Source organism: Salmo salar, chromosome 15, assembly GCF_965601325.2.
Source record: "Salmo salar chromosome 15, fSalSal1, whole genome shotgun sequence".
Lineage (NCBI taxonomy): Eukaryota > Metazoa > Chordata > Actinopteri > Salmoniformes > Salmonidae > Salmo > Salmo salar.
Genome location: NC_138305.1, coordinates 92464876 through 92491180, shown reverse-complemented (window position 1 = coordinate 92491180; position 26305 = coordinate 92464876). Strand labels below are relative to the sequence as shown.

Below are 26305 nucleotides of genomic sequence, written 5' to 3'. Positions count from 1 at the left end.
TCTCCTTAATTAAGTTACCTATGGATAAACTAGGTCTTCTGGCCATACATTTAGAACATGTTGGCAAGTAGCAGTCAGAGTTGAACTACATTTTGGGCTTTCATCAGGTTTCCTTTCACATTTAACATTTTTCTGGGTCATGAAAACACCAACAGTCACAGGGATGGTTCTGAAACCTTTCATTTGAAACCACATGGTAATTTTTCTTTGCTAGTGTAGTTTTTGCATTTCCATTCAAGTCAAGTGAGGTCATCAGTTCCTTTTTAAATCTATACCATTTCCTGGTTTCCCTCCCCACTGGAAAATTGGTTGCCAAAAACCAGAAATGTTATCCTCGTTCTGGGGGGAAAGACCGTCTCTTAATGAAAGTGTCATACTTAACCTGCACAGCTAAGTAATCACAGGGAAACACCGAGAGAGGCATTCCTGGTCAGGTCAACCTGTCGGTAAGGAAACAGACTATCTCTACAGATGGATCAGGAAGCGGGTCACACTGTTGCTGCAGAGAAATGAAATTAATTAAATTAATCTAATCGGGATCTATAGAGCTGCTAGAGGGATTGTGTGTTTACAATCTAAACATTTCATAATTTACTCCCTTTGCCCTGTACACAGATTGTACATTTCAATGGTTTTATAATGGCAGTACAGTAAGATTAAACAGTTCCTCCAAACATGTGCCAACGCTCAGTGTGAAAGTGGCGTGGTTAATGGAGGGAAGGGTGCACCCTCACAAGTCCAGGCGGGTTTTTTTTTCTTCTGTATTGTACGCACCACAGTGTTCCACGGGACTGCCTCAACACAGCCTGCTGAATAGTATTTTTTTTATGTCATACACTCATTGTTTGGTTAAAAAAAAAGGCAACAAGCTGTGCCTCGCCCACATTTGCCAGAAATGTGTGATTCATGCATAAGAGTCAGTCTTTCCACTCAAACCCTGCCTGGCATCTGGCATTTGTTGTTTACGTCTCATGTCATTAACCAAGTAAGGGGTGAATATCCAGTGATCCAAACTGTTATCAAGGAGTTGCACTCCAGCTCTGTGGTCAACTGCGGTCAACACTCAAAAATGTTTAAAAAAAAGATGTAGCAAAACTCATGTCATAGCCTTTGTTTTATTTTGGATGAACCCTGAGAAGTGACCTTCTGAGCAAAGGGTCCATTTTTAGAGCAAGGATATCAAACTCTTTTAGCCCCAGGGGGCGCATTCGGTCTTCAATTTGGTCTGGAGGGCCGCACTGAAAATTGGTTATATTTCCTCGCCGTCAAAATGTCCAAAAAAATTGTCCTCTAACCATAGATTTTGGAATGTTCAATGCTCCCTGTCTAGCTTTCATTTTATTGATTATTACCCAGCTGGACACAGTATGTTTGTAGGTCCATTATCATTTCGACAGTTTATTTTGTTTTAGTCATTTTGCCCCTTTAGTCATTTATTTTCTTCTCAAACCACCTGTGGGCCGGATTAGACCCCGTATGTTTAACAGCCCTGATTTAGAGAGGGGGAGTATTCCCTTGTTCACAGGATGAGTCACAGTGGTGTGGGAGGAGAGATGGTGGTGGTGGCGCCGGGGAACACTCATAGCGGCTGAGGGCAGGCTTGGCTGAGGGCAGGCTTGGCTGAGGGCAGGCTTGGCTGAGGGCTCCCCCTGCCCTCCCTCCCTCCCTCCCGTTAGTCACTCGTGGCAATGCTCTGATGGAGCGTAGCTGATGTAGGGAAACACTTTCCATAGTAGCCATATCCTTCTGTCTGCTAACCTACCTGATGTAATTTAGGTGGGTGCTTATATTTGTCCTATTTAACACATGCACAAGTGTGTATTATAACCATGTGTGAATGGGAATAGTTTTTTTGCATATCCCAACTCCCCCTGAGACACCCTCGGAGAGTGGGGCCACATGGTCACGGCCAGGGTCTGCCAATATCAACGGCGATGCTGGAGCAATTAGGGTTAAGTGTCTTGATCAAGGGCACATCGGCAGATTTCTTTCACCACCTCAGCTCTGGGATTCAAACTAGCTACCTTTCAGTTTCTGGCCCAATGGTCTAACTGCTAGGCTACCTGCCACCAAGTATACAAGGGAGTATTAAGAACAGAGGCATTCCACAGGCAGATAAGAACCTGCTGATGTTTCTGATGTGCCTGGATGGATGGTTGCCTGGATCTCCCCCTTTCAGCTCTACCAATCTCACCGGTTTATCACAATTGGCATAATCCTGACGTGTGTGTGTGTGTGTGTGTGTGTGTGTGTGTGTGTGTGGGGGGGGGGGGGGGGGGCTCATGATGGGGGGCCAGTTTGGTGCCCTTTTTCGACTTCACATGCCTTTTTATATATAGTACACATTGTTCTGTCTGGTAGTGATTTCAAGTCTGCATGTAAAAATCCTGCATGCAAATATATCTGATCAGGAAGTCGAGAATCAGATTTTACCCAGGTTGCTCTGTCTTAAATCATGGCAGACAAGGATGGTATACCATCTGTCCGACATAAGGGAATGGAGACATGCATATGTCAGCATGTTGCTTTGAAGGGCATGAAGAATGGCCATCTGCCAAATTGCCACAGGCAAAGGAACACATCTAGAAGTAGCCTAAAACTAGATTTTACGTGTTGTTTAGAAGCACTTCTTTATTATGCTCTTAGATGTATTTTTTTATGTTCACGTTAGCAGAAATGAGCAGTTCAGATTTGATTAATTATTTGAACTGTATGGTTAAGGCCCTAACAGGAATCCCAAAATGTTGCATTATGTGCAGTATAAAACTAGTCATTGGAGTTGGAAGTTAAAGATTCTTATTTAAAGGCACTTGCCTGCCATATTCCACTTTTTCCATCAACAAATGCAGGTTGACATTTATTGTCATGAGTTTTGTCCTGGAGACAGAACTGAGTGATTTCCCCTTAGGCCAGCTGCAAAGTCAAAATTGTCTATATTGTAAAAATGTAATGAAAACAAATGTGCTTTTTGGTCTTCATTTAAGATTAGGGTTAGCAGTGCGTTTAGGTTTAAAATCCGATTTTCTGACTTTGTGGCTGTGCTAGCTAGTGACCTCTGCAGAGCTGCCTCCCAGATTCATGACAAACAACAATAACCTGCTCAACAAGTGGGCCTTTCCTGTCAATTCTCTACTCCCTCAGCTGATTGGCTGCCTGAACAAAATTGCTAGGCAACGCTGCTAACCTTTTGAGGAGAATTGAGTTGGGACAGCATGACCCTTTTGTTGGCACAGAGAGAGACAGTGGTTCCGCGTCACATGTAAAGGAGTGGGCGTTTAGGAGTTTAATTAGGTTTCAGTACTACTCCATGAGTTGCCTTCTGACTGCTGTAGATATATACTGACTGGTTGACCTATACTCCTGAGGTGGTATTAGGGACTGGAACAATAACCCATTTTTAAATGGAGATTATGGTTAATAAAATAATAGTATAATTTGGAAAACTGGGTCAGACATTAAGAACAAAGCTTTGGGGAGACAAACTCTTGAGACGTATGTCTCTGGTGTGTATGTGGCCTGATACTGCTTATTTAGAGCTTGCTTTGAAGTACAGTGGTCAGAGGTGTGAAGTCTTGCTTGAAGCCGTTTATGCTTAAAGTTGTTACGAGGCTACATCGTTTTGCTCATTGTTGTAATTTTGGAGTGGGAAGAGGGGATTCTGATAAACATTTTCTCTCAATCCTATTAACATCATGACTAAAGGGCATTGAAGGGTATTTGCAAGCCAGAGCTGGGGTTCATGCCAATTTGCAGATGTAAATCTTATGGGTATAAACAGGCAGTTTCTAACTGGTTTGCATGGGGTTATGATCTGAAGCGTCTTGTGACTTTATTTCTAAACAAAGCCTCGCGAGTTACTACCTAGGACTGTACAGCTTACAATTCTGGTTTGCTGTCTGAGCCGCCTCCATTTCACATTCACACAGAAGACTAACTCGCGTTCCTTCTCCTCTCGCCCTCTGGCAGTTTGTGCAGACGCAGGCAGCATGTCCGCCCCCACAGTCACAGAGTTGAAGGAGCTGAACCCAGTCGACTTCATCCAGCTACAGCAGCACATTGACTGTGAGTACAGACAGAGGGGCAGTCTCCTTGCACCCCTTTCCATTTACACCCACACGCTGTCGTATCTGCAAAACGTCGCACCATTGCGCCCACATTATCTTTCTTGGTAGATCTCTGGATTTAGACATTTTGTCAACATCAATGTTAAGGAACATTTAAAATAATGGAATTTCAATGCCGTAATACACCGGCCATGTATGAATGTTGCTATGTAGAATATGCAGTTTTCCAGCTATAGTTTGATATAATCTGTGATTATGCATTCTGTTAAAATCATTACTTCAACAGTGTGGTGTGTTTCTTCTCCTCCCAGACTGCAGGCTGAGGGTTAAAGATGTGCTGAAGGAATTTGATGCAGATGGCAGACTGGCCCAGCACAGACATGGAGAGGTGAGAGGAAACAATGGCCAGGTTGATACTGACCCCACCACAACTCATGTCCGCTTCAGTCCATCTTGATAAATGTTCGGGGTACATATTACAGTTTGTGCTCACGTGATACCTTCAAACAAATAATTTGTTTCCTAATAGTAACACTAAAACATTTATCATGTTTATAAATGTGACAACACTACAAGAGAACTTATATAAATCCAATCAATTAGGAGAGATGTCTTCAGGGGTTGATGAATTTATAAGCAGCTGAAGTTGCTAAAATAAATGACCTTTTCAGTTGTGCCAGTTCTGTAAGGGCTGTGTGAGTGTGCTGGCCTCATGCAGAGGCAGCCATTAGGGGATTTTAACTGGACAGTTTCTGATATCTGCAGTTGGATTAGGGTAATTCCCATCTTCTAAGAGGAATAAAAACAGTGGTAGACTAGCAGTAATTTAGGGGCAACCATGGGTTACAGAAAGAAAGACATTTTGCAATGAGGATCATGACAAAGCCACACCCTCTCAGTACTGTAATTATCAAGGAAGTGGAACATCTGACAAATGGCACAGAACATTTTTGGCGTGGTTATCTAATCCCCTTGTTTTCTCCTCTAGACCAGTCTCCTTAACACTGAGGTTGGGCTGAATCCATACTTTATCACTGTGGTAGTTATGTAGTGTATCACCCAGGGGAAAGCAACCAGAAATGGGTTTGTGGTTCAGTATTCCAGAGGGAGTTCTGATTTTAAACCCTTAAGCATATTACTCCCCCTACATTTTTCCAGAAATCAGGTGGCACAAATGATTGAAATGGGGTCTTTATGGGTATCTGCTAACTTGTTGTATTCTGACAACATCAGGAAGTTATGCACCAAACCCCTAATTGTACAATCTAGAACAGGGTTTGCCAACTGGCAGCCTTTGGCTATATTTTATTTGCCCCCACATTATAAATACGTATACAGTGCCTTCAGAAAGTATTCACACCCCTCGAATTTTCCACATTGTTACAGCCTGAAATTAAAATGGATCCAAGTTTTGTCACTGGCCGACACACAATACCCCATAATGTCAGTGGTTGAAAAATGACTCTTACAAATTAATAAAAAATGAAAAGCAGAAATGTTTTAGTCAACTGTTCACCCCCTTTCATGTCAAACCTGAATAAGTTCAGGAGTAAAGTGTAGCTTAACAAGTCACATGTAGACTGGACCCAGTGTGCAACAAGTGTTCAACATGATTTTACAATGACTACCTTATCTGTACCCCACACATTATCTGTAAGGTCCCTCAATCGAGCAGTGACTTTCAAACGGATTCAACAACAAAGACCAGGAAGGCTTTCCAATGCCTCGCAAAGGGCACCTATTGGTAGATGGGTAAAAAAAATTGACCGCCATTTACACTTTGGATGGTGCATCAATACACCCAGTAGCTACAAAGATACAGGCGTCCTTCCTAAATCAATACTGGAGAGAAAGGACACCGCTCAGTGATTTCACCATGAGGCCAATGGGGACTTTAAAAACAGAGTTGAATGGCTGTGATAAACTGAAGATCTATCAACATTGTAGTTACTCCACAATACTAACCTAATTGACAGTGAGAACAAGGCTGTAGAATAAAAATATTCCAAAACATGCATCCTGTTTGCAACACAGCACTAAAGTAATACTGAAAAAAAGGGGCAAAGCAATTAACTTTGTCCTGAATACCAAGTATTGATTTGCCCCAAACATAACATTACGGAGAACCACAAAATTTTTTCAAGCATAGTGGTGGCTGCATCATGTTATGGATATGCTTATAATCAAGGACTGGGGAGTTTTTCCTGGATACATTTTTTTGCTAAACACAGGCAAAGTCCTAGAGGAAAACCTGGTTTAGTCCGTTTTCCACCAGACACTGGGAGACTAACCTTTCAGCAGGACAATAGCCTAAAACACAAGGCTACATCTACACGAGTTGCATACCAAGAAGATAGTGAATGTTCCTGAGTGGCAGTGTTAGTTTTGACTTAAATCTGTTTGAAAATCTATGACACGACTTAAATGATTGGCATGCTATGATCATCCAATTTGACAGAGCTTGAATAATTTTGAAAAGAATGGGCAAATGTTGGGCAAATGTTGTACAATCCAGGTGTGCAAAATTCTTAGACTTACCCAGAAAGCCTCAGCCGTGGTCACTGCCAAAGGGGATTAACACTGTCTTGTGGGAACATGACAAACTCAAAATGTCACTCAAAGGGAACTAACAAAGAAAATCACTGACAACCAAACAGAAAGGGGTTCTGAAACACACATGTGGGTGCCCACTGAAAGTTGCCAAAGCCACTCATAAGGGGTTCTGAAAGACACCCACCATGGATTCCCACTAGGTTTGCCTCCAAAAAGACAAAGAAACTCACAACTTAGGATGGGAAGTAAAAAGAATATGGAGCAAAACAAACAGGGGAAACCAAAAATAGGCTTCTTTCAAACTTATATAGGGTGCACTTGGCCTCACACATCAGCTGCCGTAAAGTTTAACTCTCCCAACATCTCTAAAGCTCAACTAGAACACTGGGCCAGCCACTCCTTATATAGCACCTGGGCCAACACAGGTGAAACACCTTCCCACTAACGAGATGGAAACCAGCACAGGTGTAACACATAATGACTGACGAGGTGACACCAATCTATGGGCTATAATGCTATACGTGCTAAAAGTCCAACCTCATTACATAAATGGAAAAACCAAAACCTGTAACAACATGTATTGACTCAGGGATGTGAATACTTTTCCAAAAATGTTCAAAACATGTTTTCACTTTGTCATTATGGGGTATTGTGTGTAGATGGGTCAGAGGGAACAATTAATTTAATCAATTTAGAATTCAGGTTGTAACACAAAAAAAAATGTGGAATAAGTCAAGGGGTATAAATACTTTCTGAAGGCACTGTATATATTTCTTATGGTTGGACATGAAAGACTGTAAAACCGGCAGCAAATTAGCTCCAAGTGATTTTAATTTTGGAAATCTGTTCCAAAGTATTCCCACGTATAATAGAGATACAGTGCCTTCAGAAAGTATTCATACCACTTGACTTAGTCCACATTTTGTTTTTACGGCCTGAATTCAAATTGATTCAATTGATTTTGTTCTTACCCATCTACACACCATACCCCATAATGAAAAAGTAAAAACATATATTTTTTGCAAATTTATTGAAAATGAAATACAGAAATATCTTATTTACATAAGTATTTACACCCCTGAGTCAATACATGTTAGAATCACCTTTGGCAGCGATTACAGCTGTGAGTCTTTCTGGGGAAGTCTCTAAGAGCTTTGCACACCTGGATTGTACAATATTTGCACATTGTTCTTTTAAAAATTCTTCAAGCTCTGTTAAGTTGGTTGTTTATCACTGCTAGACATCCATTTAAGTCTTGCCATAGATTTTCAATCCGATTTAAGTCAAAACTGTAACTAGGCCACTCAGAGACATTCAATGTCGTCTTGGTAAGCAACTCCAGTGTACAGTATATTTGGCCTTGTCTTTTAGGTTATTGTCCTGCTGAAAGGAACATTTCCCAGTGACTTTTGGAAAGCAGACTGAACCAGGTTTTCCTCTAGGATTGTGTCTGCTTGGCTCTACTCAGTGATGTGATTTTTATTTTTACCCATCTACCAATAAGTGCCCTTTTTCTCTCTGGTCTTTGTGGTTGAATCTGTGTTTGAAATTCACTACTTGACTGAGGGACCTTACAGATAATTGTATTTGTGGGGTACAGAGATGAGGTAGTCATTCAAAAATCATGTTAAACACTACTATTGCACATAGAGTGAGTCCATGCAACTTATTATGTGACTTGTTAAGCACATTTTTACCCCTGAACTTATTTAGACTTGCCATAACAAACGGGTTGAATACTTATTGACTGAAGACAGGTCAGCTTTTCATTTTTAATTAATTTGTAAACATTTCTAAAAACATAATTACACTTTGACATTATGGGGGGTGTGTGTGTGTGTGTGTAGGCCAATGACAAAATCTAAATTATATTCATTTTAAATTCAGGCTGTAACACAGCAACATTTTGAAAAGGTTAAGGGGTGTGAATACTTTCTGAAGGCACTGTATATGTGATCAAGTCCAAATTTAAGCAATGAAATGATTGTTTTTGTCAAATATTATATCTGTTTGGGCATCTTGCGGTGCATTAGCAGTCTACAAATTACAGTGTCTTTGGAAAATATTCAGACCCCTTGACTTTTTCCACATTTTGTTACGTTACAGCCTTTTTCTAAAATTGATTAAAAAAAACAGCATGTATTCTCATTCATCTACACACAATACCCCATAATGACGAAGCAAAAACAGGTTTGTAGACATTTTTGCAAATGTATAATAAAAAAGAAGAACAATATCACTTACATATGTATTCAGACCCTTTACTCAGTACTTTGAAGCAGCTTTGGCAGCGATTACAGTCTTGACTCTTGAGTATGACGCTACAAGCTTGGCACACCTGTATTTGGGGAGTTTCTCCCATTCTTCTCTGCAGACCCTCTCAAGCTCTGTCAGGTTGGATGGGGAGCATCGCTGCACAGCTATTTTCAGGTCTCTCCAGAGATGTTCGATCTGGTCCGCGCTCTGTCTGGGCCGCTCATGGACATTCAGAAACTTGTCAAGAAGCCACTCCTGTGTTGTCTTGGCTGTGTGCTTAGGGTCGTTGTCCTGTTGGAGGGTGAACCTTCGCCCCAGTCTGAGGTCCTGAGCGCTCTGGAGCAGGTTTTCATCAAGGATCTCTCTGTACTTTGCTCTGTTCATCTTTCCCTCAATCCTGACTAATCTCCCAGTCCCTGCTGCTGAAAAACATCCCCACAGCATGATGCTGCCAACACCATGCTTCACCGTAGGGATGGTGCCAGGTTTCCTACAAACTTGACGTTTGGCATTCAGTCCAAATAGTTCAATCTTGGTTTAATCAGACCAGAGAATCTTGTTTCTCATGGTCTGAGTCCTTTAGGTGCCTTTTGGCAAACTCCAAGCGGGCTGTCATGTGCCTTTTACTGAGGAATGGCTTCCGTCTGGCCACTCTACCATAAAGGCCTGATTTGGTGGAGTGCTGCAGAGATGGTTAACCTGGAACTCTGGAGCTATGTAAGAGTGATCATCGGGTTCTTGGTCACCTCCCTGACTAAGGCCCTTCTCCCCTGATTGCTCAGTTTGGCTGGGCAGCCAGCTCTAGGAAGAGTCTTGGTGGTTCCAAACTTCTTCCATTTAAGAATGATTGAGGCCACTGTGTTCTTGGGGACCTTCAATGCTGCAGAATTTTTTTGGACCCGTCCCCAGATCTGTGCGTTGACACAATCCTGTCTCGGAGCTCTACGGACAATTCCTTCAACCTTATGGCTTGGTTTTTGCTTTGACATGCACTTTCAACTGTGGGACCTTATATAGACAGGAGTCTGCCTTTTAAAATGAATGTCCAATCAACTGAATTTACCACAGGTGGACTCAAGTTGTAGAAACATCTCAAGGAAGATAATTGGAAACATGATGCACCTGAGCTCCATTTCAAGTCTCATAGCAAAGGGTCTGAATACTTATGTAAATAAGGTATTTCTGTTTTATATTTGTAATAAATGTGCAAAAATGTCTAAACCTGTTTTTGCCTTGTCGTTGTGGGCTATTGTGTGTAGATTGATGAGGGAAAACATGTATTTAATCAGTTTTAGAATAAGGCTGTAACGTAACAAAATGTGGAAAAAGTCAAGGGGTCTGAATATTTTCCGAATGCACTGTATTTGTGATTATGTTCTGGCCCACTGACCATCCGCTCAAGAAAATATGTAGTTGATGATTCTGCTCTAGGAATTAGTCTTCTCACCTAAATCACTCTGCTCTGAATCAGACTGTTTTCATGACTATTTTAGAAACCATCCATCTCCCATCTTCTGTTCCAGTGTATCAATGAGGAAGGCTTCCGTCTCTTCCTGAAGACCTATTTGGAGGTTGAGGACTTCCCTAAGGATCTCTGCCAGCGCCTGTTCCAATCCTTCCAGAGCGGAACTGAACTGGACGGGCAGGACAACGCCAGTATGTTTATTTGCCCGTGTGTAGAATACCTCTGGAATACCATGTGTTGGCTTATTTTGTTGTCTATAGTTTAATCATCAGTTTCACTATTGCTATGTGTTTTTTTTTAATCAAAGTCCACAGACTGAACCTGAATATGTAGCTATACTGTGTGTATTCACTTCACCATCCTCCTCCCCCTCTTGTCCTCCTCCTCTCCTTTAGAAGAGGTCTTTCTGAAGGACGTTTCGTGTTACTTCTCTCTGTTGGAGGATGGCCAGCCCAGAGACAAGCTGGAGTGTGAGTCTTTATCCTATTTTCTCCACTGCGTAGCAGCTTCTTGTTGCAGTCTATTTTTATAGATATTTGTTTGAGTGGCTTTTCAAGATTTTTATATGCACATTCTTCCCTCAGTTGCGTTCAAACTGTATGACAGAGATGGCAATGGAGTCCTTGACAGCTCTGTAAGTCAATTTGTAATATTTTTTTGTGATCTACAAAGAATAAACTACACCCCCCCTAGGTATTATCCCAGTTTCCCCATGACCCATTTCAATATAATAACAATGTAATAACATGTCATGACTGGCTGTTGTTGCAGGAGACATCACCTTATACCCTTTCATTTTTACAGTACCAGTCAAAAATTGACACACCTACTCATTCAAGGGTTTTATGTATTTTTACTATTTTCTACATTGTAGAATAATAGTGACGACATCAAAGCTATGAAATAACACATATGGAATCATGTAGTAACAAAAAAGTGTTAAACAAATTTACATTTACATTTCCGTCATTTAGCAGACGCTCTTATCCAGAGCGACTTACAAATTGGTGCATTCACCTTATGATATCCAGTGGAACAACCACTTTACAATAGTACATCTATATCTTTTTTGGGGTAGAGGGTAGGGGGGGAGGGTTAGAAGGATTACTTAATCCTATCCCAGGTATTCCTTAAAGAGGTGGGGTTTCAGGTGTCTCCGGAAGGTGGTGATTGACTCCGCTGTCCTGGCATCGTGAGGGAGCTTGTTCCACCATTGGGGTGCCAGAGCAGCGAACAGTTTTGACTGGGCTGAGCGGGAACTGTGCTTCCGCAGAGGTAGGGAGGCGAGCAGGCCAGAGGTGGATGAACGCAGTGCCCTTCTTTGGGTGTAGGGACTGATCAGAGCCTGAAGGTACGGAGGTGCCATTCCCCTCACAGCTCCGTAGGCAAGCACCATGGTCTTGTAGCAGATGCGAGCTTCAACTGGAAGCCAGTGGAGTGTGCGGAGGAGCGGGGTGACGTGAGAGAACTTGGGAAGGTTGAACACCAGACGGGCTGCGGCGTTCTGGATGAGTTGTAGGGGTTTAATGGCACAGGCAGGGAGCCCCGCCAACAGCGAGTTGCAGTAATTCAGACGGGAGATGACAAGTGCCTGGATTAGGACCTGCGCCGCTTCCTGTGTGAGGCAGGGTCGTACTCTGCGAATGTTTTAGAGCATGAACCTACAGGATCGGGTCACCGCCTTGATGTTAGCGGAGAACGACAGGGTGTTGTCCAGGGTCACGCCAAGGCTCTTAGCACTCTGGGAGGAGGACACAATGGAGTTGTCAACCGTGATGGCGAGATCATGGAACGGGCAGTCCTTCCCCGGGAGGAAGAGCAGCTCCGTCTTGCCGAGGTTCAGCTTGAGGTGGTGATCCGTCATCCACACTGATATGTCTGCCAGACATGCAGAGATGCGATTCGCCACCTGGTTATCAGACCGGGGAAAGGAGAAGATTGTGTGTCGTCTGCGTAGCAATGATAGGAGAGACCATGTGAGGATATGACAGAGCCAAGTGACTTGGTGTATAGCGAGAATAGGAGAGGGCCTAGAACTGAGCCCTGGGGGACACCAGTGGTGAGAGCACGTGGTGCGGAGACGGATTCGCGCCACGCCACCTGGTAGGAGCGACCTGTCAGGTAGGACGCAATCCAAGAGTGAGCCGCGCCGGAGATGCCCAACTCGGAGTGGGTGGAGAGGAGGATCTGATGGTTCACAGTATCAAAGGCAGCAGATAGGTCTAGAAGGATGAGAGCAGAGGAGAGAGAGAGTTAGCTTTAGCAGTGCGGAGAGCCTCCGTGACACAGAGAAGAGCAGTCTCAGTTGAATGACCAGTCTTGAAACCTGACTGATTTGGATCAAGAAGGTCATTCTGAGAGCGATAGCAAGAGAGCTGGCCAAGGACGGCACGCTCAAGAGTTTTGGAGAGAAAAGAAAGAAGGGATACTGGTCTGTAGTTGTTGACATCGGAGGGATCGAGTGTAGGTTTTTTCAGAAGGGGTGCAACTCTCCCTCTCTTGAAGACAGAAGGGACGTAGCCAGCGGTCAAGGATGAGTTGATGAGCGAGGTGAGGTAAGGGAGAAGGTCTCCGGAAATTGTCTGGAGAAGAGAGGAAGGGATAGGGCCAAGCGTGCAGGTTGTTGCGCGGCCGGCCATCACAAGTCGCAAGATTTCATCTGGAGAGAGCGGGGAGAAAGAGGTCAAAGCATAGGGTAGGGCAATGTGAGCAGGACCAGCGGTGTCGTTTGACTTAACAAACGAGGATCGGATGTCGTCAACCTTTTCAAAATGGTTGACAAAGTCATCCGCAGAGTGGGACTATCAAAATATATTTTATATTTGAGATTCTTCAAAGTAGCCACCCTTTGCCTTGATGACAGCTTTGCACATGCTTGGCATTCTCTCAACCAGCTTCACCTGGAACTCTTTTCCAACAGTCTTGAAGGAGTTCCCATATATGCTGATCACTTGTTGGCTGCTTTTCCTTCACTTTGCGGTCCAACTCATCCCAAACCATCTCAATTGGGTTGAGGACGGGTGATTGTAGAGGCCAGGTCATCTGATGCAGCACTCCATCACTCTCCTTCTTGGTCAAATAGCCCTTACACAGCCTGGAGGTGTGTTGGGTCATTGTCCTGTTGAAAAATAAATGATAGTCCCACTAAGCGCAAACCAGATGGGATGGCATATCGCTGCAGAATGCTGTGGTAGCCATGCTGGTTAAGTGTGCCTTGAATTCTAAATAAATCACAGACAGTGTCACCAGCAAAGCACCATCACACCTCCTCCTCCATGCTTCACGGTGGGAACCACACATGCGGAAATCATCCGTTCACCTACTCTGCGTCTCACAAAGACACAGTGGTTGGAACGAACAATCTTAAATTTGGACTCAAGGACAGATTTCCAACGGTCTAATGTCCATTGCTCGTGTTTCTTCGCCCAAGCAAGTCTCTTCTTCTTATTGGTGTCCTTTAGTAGTGGTTTCTTTGCAGCAATTCGACCATGAAGGCCTGATTCACGCAGTTTCTTCTGAACAGTTGATGTTGAGATGTGTCTGTTTCTTGAACTCTGAAGAATTTATTTGGGCTGCAATGTCTGAGGCTGGTAACTCTAATGAACTTATCCTCTGCATCACACGTAACTCTGGGTCTTCCTTTCATGTGGCGGTCCTCATGAGAGCCAGTTTCATAATAGCGCTTGATGGTTTTTGCGAGAGCACTTGAAGAAACTTTCAAAGTTCTTGAAATTTTACGGATTGACTAACCTTCATGTCTTAAAGTAATGATGGACTGTCGTTTCTCTTTGCTTATTTGAGCTGTTCTTGTCATAATATGGACTTGGTCTTTTACCAAATAGGGCTATCTTCTGTATACCCTACCTTGTCACAACCCAACTGATTTGGCTCAAACATATTAAGAAGGAAAGAAATTCCACAAATTAACTTTTAACAAGGCTTTTAACAAGGTTAATTGAAATGCATTCCAGGTGACTACCTCATGAAGCTGGTTGAGAGAATGCCAAGAGTGTGCAAAGCTGTCATCAAGGCAAAGGGTGGCTACTTTGAAGAATCTCAAATATAAACCATGATTCCATGTGTGTTATTTCATAGTTTTGATGTCTTCACTATTATTCTACAATGTAGAAAATAGTACAAATAAAGAAAAACCCTTGAATGAGTTGCTGTGTCCAAACTTTTGACTGGTACTGTATATCAGGTCTTCTCATAAGAATAACTTATACTCTTCTTCCTATAGGAGGTGGACCGGATCATTGCTCAGATGATGCACGCTGCAGATTACCTGGACTGGGATGTGTCAGAGCTGAGACCAGTAAGTGTGGCCAAATGTGGGATGTCCCTTACAATTACTGACTATCAGAGGAGAAAATATTTTTTTTATGAAGCCTTCTGCAAATATCTGCTGAACAAACACCTCCCAAGAATACTAATTTAGATGCTAAGCTAGAATGCACTTTGGTTTGTTCAGGTGCTGAAGGACATGATGACAGCCATCGACGCAGACAGCAGTAACACAGTCTCTCTGGATGAGTGGGTGGAAGGCGGAATGAACAACGTCCCGCTGCTGGTATTACTTGGGCTGAAGGTGGGTGAACCATGTTCCCCTTCTGGGTTGTGTTCATTAGGGACAAAATGGAAGAAACAGGGAGGGACTACTTGGATTTCCAATAAGAAATGCTGGTTGCTGTTGCAAAAATGGTTTGATACATTTTGCCCAAATGAATAAGACCCCAATGTCACTGGGGCTGAAGGTGGAAAAGGGACCATCCATCATTCCTTCCCCTTTTATTGCGTCAACAAAGGTTTCCTGTGCAGGCCGGGAGGAGTACACATGATGCATCCTCTTTGTGTTATATGCTGAGTGTAAAAAAAACATTAAGGACACTTGCTCTTTCTATGGTATAGACTGACCAGGTGAATCCAGGTGAAAGCTCTGATCCTTAATTGATGTCACTTGTTAAATCCACTTCAATCAGTGTAGATGAGTAGGAGGGGACAGGTTAAAGGAGGATTTTAAGCATTGAAACAATTGAGACATGAATTGTGTTTGTGTGCCATTCAGAGGGTGAATGGTGCAAGACAAAACATTTAAGTGTCTTTGAACAGGGTATGGTTGTAGGTACCAGGTGCACCAGTTTGTGTCAAGAACTGCAATGCTGCTGGGTGTTTCACGCTCAACAGTTTCCTGTGTGTATCAAGATTGGTCCCCCACCCCAAGGACATCCATGAAGGTCAACATGGGCCAGCATCCCTGTGGAACGCTTTCGACACCTTGTAGACTCCATGCCCCAAAGTTATTGGGGGGGGGGGGGGGGGGGGGTCTTAATGTTTTGATCACGCAGTACATTTCCTAATGTGTCTTTGTAATGATAATGTACTACTGTATTTGTACCTTTAGAAATATGCTCAGCCGGTGTCTGCAGTTCCTCCTTTCGTCTTCCTCACTCACACACATACAGTACATGCTCTCTCTCTTTCTGTCACTCTGTATGTTGCTCTCCTTCTGCTCTTACCTCTGTGCACCACCCTTCTGTTGACTCAGTGCTGCAGGTGTGCTATTGTCACCTCTTTCACATACACATCTATCTCTGCACCACCAGAGAGAGTTAGAGGAAGTGGGAAAAAGCCTATCTATTATTCTCATCCTCAACTCCATCTAACCTCTGCATCAATTAGTAGCAACTGCAATGGAAAGGAAGAACATAAACATTCATTGTTACAGTATAAAGAGAAAGTTATTATTTTTAGAACAATGAAACTAAGTGGGGTGCCATTTACTTTTGAGTCATTTAGCAGACGTGCTTATCCAGAGCGACTTACAGTAGTGAGTGGATCCATTTTCATTTGTACTGGTCACCCGTGGGAATCGAACCCACAGTCCTGACATTGCAAGTGCCATACTCTATCAAGCCACATGGAACCACTGTCACTCTTGTCTCCCAAGTTCTGAGATCTGGAAATACTAGCGTCTGAGAAAATATCTTGGTACAGGGGGTATGCTTACTTATTGAACATGTAGTTTACTTTTGGGTCTGTTATCTGGCTGCCTTACAAAGATCTGAACTGTAAACTGGTCTTTCTCGTGCCACTACAACAATGCCAGGTACTTCCCCTCAGGCTATTTCTGGCCACCAATGAGAATACCATGGAGGCCTTCATCCAGCACTCTCACATTGCGGTGTGCTGATTTTAGGGGCTATGCTTCATACACATACACTGACTGAAAGTCTGGCTATGAGCTGAGGCACTATGAGTCATTTAAACCAATGTTTGTAACATACTTTTTTACTGTGTATTTGTGTCTATAATCTGGAAAAGAGCATAGACAATCTGTGACCTTGTTACTGTATAATCTTGTGCAGCAAACATTGGTGTTGCTGATGTAGTATTGCATAGAAAGGGCTTATATTTACCCAAGGAGATTCCATGGAAATATGGTAGAAATGTACATTCCATTCCTCATTTAATTATGCAGTATAGTTTCCTTTCAGCATAATTGTGATCTTTTGATAGATGGGATCATGGCATGCAAAGGCCATTCAAAAGCCAACACTGAACTGTCATTCCAGGAGAGTCATCTGAGGCGATTTATGTTTGTTGCTAACTTCATCACTAATAGCCCCAATCTCCAACCATGAGACAATATTGGAATGAAATGTGTATCAATGTTGCATTGCTTACATAATGTTTTCCAAATATGAGATCAGACATTTATCCTTAGATTCAGTGTTTGTTTTAGGAGTGTGCAAAAATTGTCAAAATAGTTTTTGACATAAAAGATAAAAAAGCACAACGTTTTTAAATGTTGTTTATTATACGATAATATGTATTTTCTCCCCCACTATGTACCCACAGATGACTCAGAAGGATGGGCAGCACCTATGGAGGATGAAAAATTACAACAAGCCTGTCTACTGCAACGTGTGTCAGAGCATGCTGCTAGGACTGAGGAAACAGGGGCTTTGCTGCACCTGTGAGTGTCATTGTCTGGTCTCACCACTAGAGGGAAATACAACTTAACTTCCTCAATCCACTCAAAGCAACAACAAAAAATTACCAGGAAGACACCTATCCTGAACTTACAATTAAAAGCAAGTTAGTGGAATCTCATTCTCATAATCAGATGATGTCAACATGTACCACTAGATAACCATAATGACCTATGACATCCCCACATTATATTTCCATAGGAAAAACTGTAGGGGTGTTTGTTTACTTAATTGTCAGCCTTGTATATCTTGTCTTGATTAACATGATTCATTAAACAAGAGAAAAACAATAATAGTTGAAAACACAATGGAGACACGTAACACATTGTTTACTTGTCTTTGTTTTCAAGGTTGTAAATACACGGTCCATGGACGCTGTGCCAACAGAAACCCAGCTCCCTGTACCAGGACCTATGTCAAGTCTAAGAAAGACACGGGAGTATGAGAGTTTTTTTTCTTCAAACATTTTACAATGGCATTTGCAGTTATATTAATATTTCCAATGCCTCTTCATTCTTAGTGTATGTTGTAATGTGAATTTCTAAGACATTCTCTTTGTCCCGGTGCATGTATGTCAGTCTTGCATCTGACTCTGTCTGTGTCTCCTGCCTCAGGTTCCAACCCATGACTGGGTCAGTGGGAACTGTGACTCTGGGAAGTGTGACAAGTGTCAGAAGAAGATCAAGAGTTATCACGGGCTGACGGGCAAACACTGTGTCTGGTGCCACTCCATGGTGATGAGGGAGGGCTCCTGAGTAGCCCTGTGGTGGGGAGAGTTAGGCCCCTTTAAGTTATTAGGCCAGTCTTTTCTTCCACGCAGAATATTTACATATTACAATCTGTTGTTCAATCTGTTCATGGAGTGGTCTTGCAAGAGCTATGTCTGGAACTACAGTACCAGTCAAAAGTTGACACACCTATTCATTCAAGGGTTTTTCTTTATTTTTACCGTTTTCTACATTGTAGAATAATAGTGAAGACAAACTATAAAAACACATATGGAATCATGTAGTAACCAAAAAAGTGTTAAACAAATCAAAATGTATTTTATATTAGAGATTCTTCAAAGTAGCCACACTTTTCCTTGATGACAGCTTTGCACACTCTTGGCATTCTCTCAACCAGCTTTATGAGGTAGTCATCTGGAATGCATTTCAATTAACAGGTGTGCCTATTTAAAAGTTAATTTGTGGAATTTTTTTCCTTAACGCATTTGAGCCAATCAGTGTTGTGACAAGGTAGGGTTGGTATACACAAGATAGCCCTATTTTGTAAAATACCAAGTCCATATTATGGCAAGAACAGCTCAACTAAGCAAAGAGAAACATCCATCATTACTTTAAGACATGAAGGTCAGTCAATCTGGAAAATTTCAAGAACTTTGAAAGTTTCTTCAAGAGCTGTCGCAAAAAAAGAATCAAGCGCTATTATGAAACTGGCTGTCATGAGGACCACCACAGGAAAGGAAGACCCAGAGTTACGTCTGCTGCATAGAATAAGTTCATTAGAGTTACCAGCCCCAGAAATTGCAGCCCAAATAAATGCGTCACAGAGTTCAAGTAACAGACACATCTCAACATCAACTGTTCAGAGGAGACTGCGTGAATCCAGCCTTCATGGTTGAATTGCTGCAAAGAAACCACTACTAAAGGACACCAATAAGAAGAAGAAACTTGCTTGGACCAAGAAACACAAGCAATGGACATTAGACTGGTGGTAATCTGTCCTTTGGTCTGATGAGTCCACATTGGAGATTTTTGGTTCCAACCGCTGTGTCTTTGTGAGACGCAGAGTAGGTGAACGGATGATCTCTGCATGTGTGGTTCCCACGGTGAAGCATGGAGGAGGAGGTGTGGCGGTGCTTTGCTGGTGACACTGTCGGGGATTTATTTAGAATTCAAGGCACACTTAACCAGCATGGCTACCACAGCATTCTGCAGCGATATGCCATCCCATCTGGTTTGCGCTTAGTGGGACTATCATACCTCCAGGCTGGCTCCCGAGTGGTGCAGCGGTCTAAGGCACTGCATTTCAGTGCAAGAGGTGCACTGCAGTCACTGGTTCAAATCCAGGCTGCATCGCATCCGGCTGTGATTGGGAGTCCCATAGGTCGGCGCACAATTGGCCCAGCATCGTCTGGGTTTGGCCGGGGTAGGCTGTCATTGTAACTAAGAATTTGTTCTTAACTGACTTGCCTAGTTAAATTGTTTTTTTAAAATCATATTTAAAAGGGCTATTTGACCAAGAAGGAGAATGATGGAGTGCTCCATCAGATAACCTGGCCTCCACTCCACAATCACCCGACCTCAACACAATTGAGATGAGTTGGACCGCAGAGTAAAGGAAAAGCAGCCAACAGGTGCTCAGCATATATGGGAACTCCTTGAAGACTGTTGGAAAAGCATTCCAGGTGAAGCTGGTTGAGAGAATGCCAAGACTGTGCCAAGTTGTCATCAAGGCAAAGGGTGGCTACTTTGAAGAATTTAACACTTTTTTTGGTTACTACATGATTTCATATGTGTTATTTCATAGTTTTAATGTCAGTTTTACCTAATTTCTATCAACATTTTAAATGTGCAACCAGAGGGAAAAGAACTCTGGACCACCTATACTCCACACAGAGATGCATACATAGCTCTCCCTTGCACTCCATTTGGCAAATTTGACCATAATTCTATCCTCCTGATTCTTGCTTACAAGCAAAACTTAAAGCAGGAACCACCAGTGACTAGATCAATAAAAAAGTGGTCAGATGAAGCAGATGCTAAGCTACCGGACTGTTTTGCTAGCACAGACTGGAATATGTTCCGGGATTCCTCCAATGGCATTGAGGAGTACACCACATCTGTCATTGGGTTCATCAATAAGTGCATCGATGACATTGTCCCCACAGTGACCGTACGTACATACCCCAACCAGAAACCATGGATTACAGTCAGCATCCACACTAAGCTAAAGGCTAGAGCGGCCGCTTTCAAGGAGCGGGACACTAACCCGGAAGCTAATAAGTAGTCCCGCTATGCCCTCCGACGAACCATCAAACATCAATACAGGACGAAGATCGAATCGTACTACACCGGCTCTGACGCTTGTCAGATGTGGTAGGGCCTGCAAACCATTACAGATTACAAAGGGAAGCACAGCCGAGAGCTGCCCGGTGACACGAGCCTACCGGACGAGCTAAACTACTTCTATGCTTGCTTTGAGGCAAATAACACTGAAACATGCATGAGAGCACCAGCTGTACTGGAAGACTGTGTGATCATGCTCTCCGCAGCCAGTGTGAGTAAGACCTTTAGACAGGTCAACATTCACAAGGCCGCAGGGCAGGGCGCAGGTCCTAATCCAGGCACTTGTCTTCTCCCGTCTGGATTTCTGCAACTCGCTGTTGGCGGGGCTCCCTGCCTGTGCCATCAAACCCCTACAACTCATCCATAACGCTGCAGCCCGTCTGGTGTTCAACCTTCCCAAGTTCTCTCATGTCACCCCGCTCCTCCGCACACTCCACTGGCTTCCAGTTGAAGCTCGCATCTGCTACAAGACCATGGTGCTTGCCTACGGAGCTGTGAGGGGAACGGCACCTCCGTACCTTCAGGCTTTGATCAGTCCCTACACCCAAACAAGGGCACTGCGTTCATCCACCTCTGGCCTGCTCGCCTCCCTACCTCTGCGGAAGCACAGTTCCCGCTCAGCCCAGTCAAAACTGTTCGCTGCTCTGGCACCCCAATGGTGGAACAAGCTCCCTCACGACGCCAGGACAGCGGAGTCAATCACCACCTTCCGGAGACACCTGAAACCCCACCTCTTTAAGGAATACCTGGGATAGGATTAAGTAATCCTTCTAACCCCCCAAAAAAAATATATAGATGTACTATTGTAAAGTGGTTGTTCCACTGGATATCATAAGGTGAATGCACCAATTTGTAAGTCGCTCTGGATAAGAGCGTCTGCTAAATGACGTACATGTATGTAAATGTAATGTAAATGGATTACCAGGACATGTACTGCGAGCATGCGCTGACCAACTAGAAAGTCTCTTCACTGACATTTTCAACCTCTCCCTGTCCGAGTCTGTAATACCAACATGTTTTAAGCAGACCACCATAGTCCCTGTGCCCAAGAACACTAAGGTAACCTGCCTAAATGACTACCGACCCGTAGCACTCACGTCTGTAGCCATGAAGTGCTTTGAAAGGATGGTCACGGCTCACATCAACACCATCATCCCAGAAACCCTAGACCCACTCCAATTTGCATATCGCCCCAACAGATCCACAGATGATGCAGTCTCTATTGCACTCCACAGTGCCCTTTCCCACCTGGGCAAAAGGAACACCTATGTGAGAAAGCTATTCATTGACTACAGCTCAGCTTTCAACACCATAGTGCCCTCAATGCTCATCAATAAGCTAAGGACCCTGGGAGTAAACACCTCCCTTTGCAACTGGATCCTGGACTTCCTGATGGGCTGCCCCCAGGTGGTAAGGGTAGGTAACAACACATCCGCCACGATGATCCTCAAACGGGCCCCTCAGGGGTGTGTGCTCTGCCCTGTACTCCCTGTTCACTCATGACTGCAAGGCCAGGCACGACTCCAACACTATCATTAAATTTGCCGATGACACAACAGTGGTAGGCCCGATCACCGACAACAACGAGACAGCCAATAGGGAGGAGGTCAGAGACCTGGCCGTGTGGTGCCAGGACAACAACCTCTCCCTCAACGTGGTCAAGCCAAAGTAGATGATTGTGGACTACAGGAAAAAGAGGACCGAGCACGCCCCCATTCTCATTGACGGGGCTGCAGTGGAGCAGGTTGAGAGCTTCAAGTTCCTTGGTGTCCACATCACCAACAAACTAACATGGTCCAAGCACACCATGACAGTCGTGAAGCGGGCACGACAAAACCTATTCCCCCTCAGGGGACTGAAAAGATTTGGCATGGGTCCTCAGATCCTCAAAAGGTTCTACAGCTGCACCATCGAGAGCATCCTGACTGGTTGCATCACTGCCTGGTATGGCAACTGCTCGGCCTCCGACCGCAAGGCACAACAGAGGGTAGCGTGAACGGCCCAGTACATCACTGGGGCCAAGCTTCCTGCCATCCAGGACCTCTGTACCAGGCGGTGTCAGAGGAAGGACCTGAAAATTGTCAAAGACCAGCCACCCTAGTCATTGACTGTTCTCTCTGCTACCACACGGCAAGCGGTACCGGAGCGCCAACTCTAGGTCCAAGAGGCTTCTAAACCGCTTCTACCCCCAAGCCATAAGACTCCTGAACATCTAGTCAAATGACTACTCAGACTATTCACATTGCCTCCCCTCTCCACTGCCACTCTCCGTTGTCATCTATGCATACTCACTTCAAATAACTCTACCTACGTGTACAGTTGAATTCAGAAGTTTATGTACATTTAGGTTGGAGTCATTAAAACTAGTTTTTCAACCTCGCCACAAATTTTTTGTTGACAAACTATAGTTTTGGCAAGTTGGTTAGGACATCTACTTTGTGCATGACACAAGTAATTTTTCCAACAATTGTTTACGTAGAGATTATTTCACTTAATTCATTGTATCACAATTCCAGTGGGTCAGAAGTTTGCATACACTAAGTTGACTGTGCCTTTAAACAGCTTGGAATATTCCAGAAAATTATGTCATGGCTTTAGAAGCTTCTTATAGGCTAATTGACATCATTTGAGTCAACTGGAGGTGTACCTGTGGATGTATTTCAAGGCCTACCTTCAAACTCAGTGCCTCTTTGCTTGACATCATGGGAAAATCAAAATAAATCAGCCAAGACCTCAAAATTGTAGACCTCCACAAGTCTGGTTCATTCTTGGGAGTAATTTCCAAACGCCTGAAGGTACCACGTTCATCTGTACAAAGTATGCAAGTATAAACACCATGGGACCGTGCAGCCGTCAGGGAGAAGACCCGTTCTGTCTCCTAGAGATTAATGTACTTTGGTGCGAAAAGTGCAAATCAATCCCAGAACAACAGCAAAGGACCTTGTGAAGATGCTGGAAGAAACAGGTACAAAGTATCTATATCCACAGTAGAACGAGTCCTATATTGACATAACCTGAAAGGCCGCTCAGCAAGAAAGAAACCACTGCTCCAAAACTGCCATAAAAAAGCCAGACTACGGTTTGCAACTGCACTTTTTGGATACATTTCCTCTGGTCTGATGAACCAAAAATAGAACTGTTTGGCCATAATGACCATCGTTATGTTTGGAGGAGAAAGGGGGAGGCTTGCAAGCCGAAGGACACCACCCCAACCGTGAAGCACGGGGGTGGCAGCATCATGTTGTGAGGGTGCTTTGCTGCAGGAGGGGCTGGTGCACTTCACAAAATAGATGGCATCATGAGTAAGCTAAATTGTGTGGATATATTAAAGCAACATCAAGACATCAGTCAGGAAGTTAAAGCTTGGTCGCAAATGGGTCTTCCAAATGGACAATGACCCAAGCATACTCCCAAAGTCATGGCAAAATGGCTTAAGGGCAACAAAGTCAAGGTATTGGAGTGGCCATCACAAAGCCCTGACCTCAATCCTATAGAAAATTAGTGGGCAGAACTGAAAAAGCTTGTGCGTGCAAGGAGGCCTACAAACCTGACTCAGTTACACCAGCTCTGTCAGGAGGAATGGGCCAAAATTCACCCAACTTATTGTGGGAAGCTTGTCGAAGGCTACCCGAAATGTTTGACCCAAGTTAAACAGTTTAAAGCAATGCTACCAAATATTAATTGAGTATGTAAACTTCTGACCCACTAGGAATGTGATAAATCAATAAATCATTCTCTCTACTATTATTCTGACATTTCACATTCTTAAAATAAAGTGGTGATCCTAACTGACCTAAGACGGCATTTTTATTAAATGTCAGGAATTGTGAAAAACTGAGTTTAAATGTATTTGGCTAAGGTGTAAGTAAACTTCCGACTTCAACTGTACATACTTCCTCAACTAACCGGTGGCCCTGCACATTGACTCTGTACCGGCACCCCCCTGTATATATTATTTTTTACTCCTCCTCTTTAATTACTTGTTACTTTTATCTCTTATTCTTATCCGTATTTTTTTAAACTGCACTGTCGGTTAGGGGCTCGTAAGTAAGCATTTCACTGTTGTATTCGGCGGATGTGACTAATAAAATGTGATTTGATTCATTATTATTCTACAATGTAGAAAAGTCAATATAAAGAAAAACCCTTGAATGGGTTGGTGTCCAAACTTTTCTGTGAACAATACAGCACTTTGACTACTTTTGATATAAAATGCTTTATAAATCAAATGTGATTAGCTTTATAAATGAATCATTTGATAATAGATATCACTGGCTGTTACTGTGTTCCAGCGCCATGATGACTGTGCCTCCCAGGAGCCCTCCGACTGTAACTGTGGAACTCTCAGAGACCATATCCTCCCCCCTTGGGCCATCTACCCTGTTATGAAGGTACAGGATAACCTACTGCCCTATGACAGGTGTCTAACACTGTAAAGCTCACATAAGGATATATTTTAAGGAACCTCAACTTAGTGAAATTACTTTTTTTATTCTCTTAAAAACAACATTCACTCACGTGCAATGGTAATAGTAGGATAGCTAAAATGTCTAGTTTGAGAAACAATACATCTGTATTTGACTATTATATGGTTATTGCTTGTTTTATATTATCTCTGGATTTGCTAAGTTGACTGTTCATCTCTCTCCTGACCCCATCAGGAGAAGCCAAACAGCATGAAGAACGGCTCCTCGAGCTCAGCCGACGACAGTGACCACAACACCACTCCTGATGGAAAGGTGCTTCAGGTACGTACTAGTCCCTGTCTAGGCCTTTCCCTGTTACAGGACTGCTGGATAGTAATTGGTGTGGGTAAATAAGCAACAGTGTCTACCTATTTTACCTTGTTTAGAGTCTAGAGAACTGTCAATAGGAAGTGCCCTCACAGCCATATTCCATTCAGGCTGTATGTCATCTGAATATACTGACAATATAGACATCATTGTATCCCATTTGTGAAACTGCTGTAATCTTTGAACTATATATCTCTGAACAGATTGATCCGGTCCCAGACACTCATCCTCTTTTAGTGTTTGTGAACCCTAAAAGTGGAGGCAAGCAGGGAGAAAGGTGATGCTACAAGTGAACACTCCTACACAAATGGGCATTTATGGTTGAATATAAAACAATGTCAATGTTTCTATTTTACAATTTCAAGTCCTATTTTATTCATTTCAGAGTTCTGCGTAAATTTCAGTATTTGCTGAATCCACGGCAGGTGTATAACCTATCCAATGGTGGACCTGGACCAGGGTAAGGTTTCCCATATGGATAACTGCAAATGATGTATCTAAGTATAGACCACTATTAGTATCAAATGAAAAACTACACTGTTTTACCTGCATCACAAATTGGACAACTGGGGTGTATTTAGCAGCTTTAAATCTTGAAATTACATTTAAGACATTTTACATTTTTAGGAGTCTGAGATTTGTTAGTGTGTGTGTGTGTGTGTGTGTGGTGTGTGTGTGTGTGGGGGGGGGGGGGGGGGGATCTGGGCCTTAATATAAATTCATTACCAGTTCTCGTATTTACTGCTTGAATATGCAATGGTATTGGGATAGTTGGAACATCAAAGGCAATTAAATAGTTGCAAAGGGAGGGTATATTACTGGAAACGTTCACCAGTAAACTAACAGAAAACGTTCACGTTTTTTAATGGGAATTTTATCAGATGACATCTAGTGTTTGTTTTTTTGGTACTTTAGATTATCACAGGTATCTGTAATTACCTCTGGCCGTCTGTGGCCTTATCACATGTAATATATATAAAATAATCAAATAAGATGATTTTAAAATAAAAAATAGTGACAAAGCTGTAAAACATTTTACTTTAATGTTTTTCCGCCAAACTGGTGGCAGTTGTGAAAAAAGTTAAGTTGTAAGAATTTTACCGAAGTATCT

The 26305-nt window shown here is 43.1% G+C and overlaps 1 protein-coding gene across 2 annotated transcripts in view; it reads left to right on the top strand.

The window, feature by feature from the left end:
- Positions 1 to 26305, top strand: part of LOC106572530 (diacylglycerol kinase alpha) — a 52097-nt gene that overhangs the window by 1281 nt on the left and 24511 nt on the right. Inside the window, exons 2-15 of one of the 2 annotated variants that reach the window (XM_014146773.3) lie at positions 3967 to 4062; positions 4376 to 4452; positions 10397 to 10529; positions 10737 to 10808; positions 10923 to 10972; positions 14579 to 14653; positions 14810 to 14926; positions 17197 to 17314; positions 17681 to 17769; positions 17945 to 18064; positions 24694 to 24792; positions 25063 to 25149; positions 25398 to 25471; positions 25580 to 25654. In XM_014146773.3, the coding sequence (XP_014002248.1) occupies positions 3987 to 4062; positions 4376 to 4452; positions 10397 to 10529; positions 10737 to 10808; positions 10923 to 10972; positions 14579 to 14653; positions 14810 to 14926; positions 17197 to 17314; positions 17681 to 17769; positions 17945 to 18064; positions 24694 to 24792; positions 25063 to 25149; positions 25398 to 25471; positions 25580 to 25654 (1262 nt within the window). In that variant the 5' untranslated portion in view covers positions 3967 to 3986. Of the gene's footprint in view, positions 1 to 3966; positions 4063 to 4375; positions 4453 to 10396; positions 10530 to 10733; positions 10809 to 10922; positions 10973 to 14578; positions 14654 to 14809; positions 14927 to 17196; positions 17315 to 17680; positions 17770 to 17944; positions 18065 to 24693; positions 24793 to 25062; positions 25150 to 25397; positions 25472 to 25579; positions 25655 to 26305 lie in introns of both variants that reach the window. The other variant, XM_014146772.3, reaches the window with a different exon arrangement.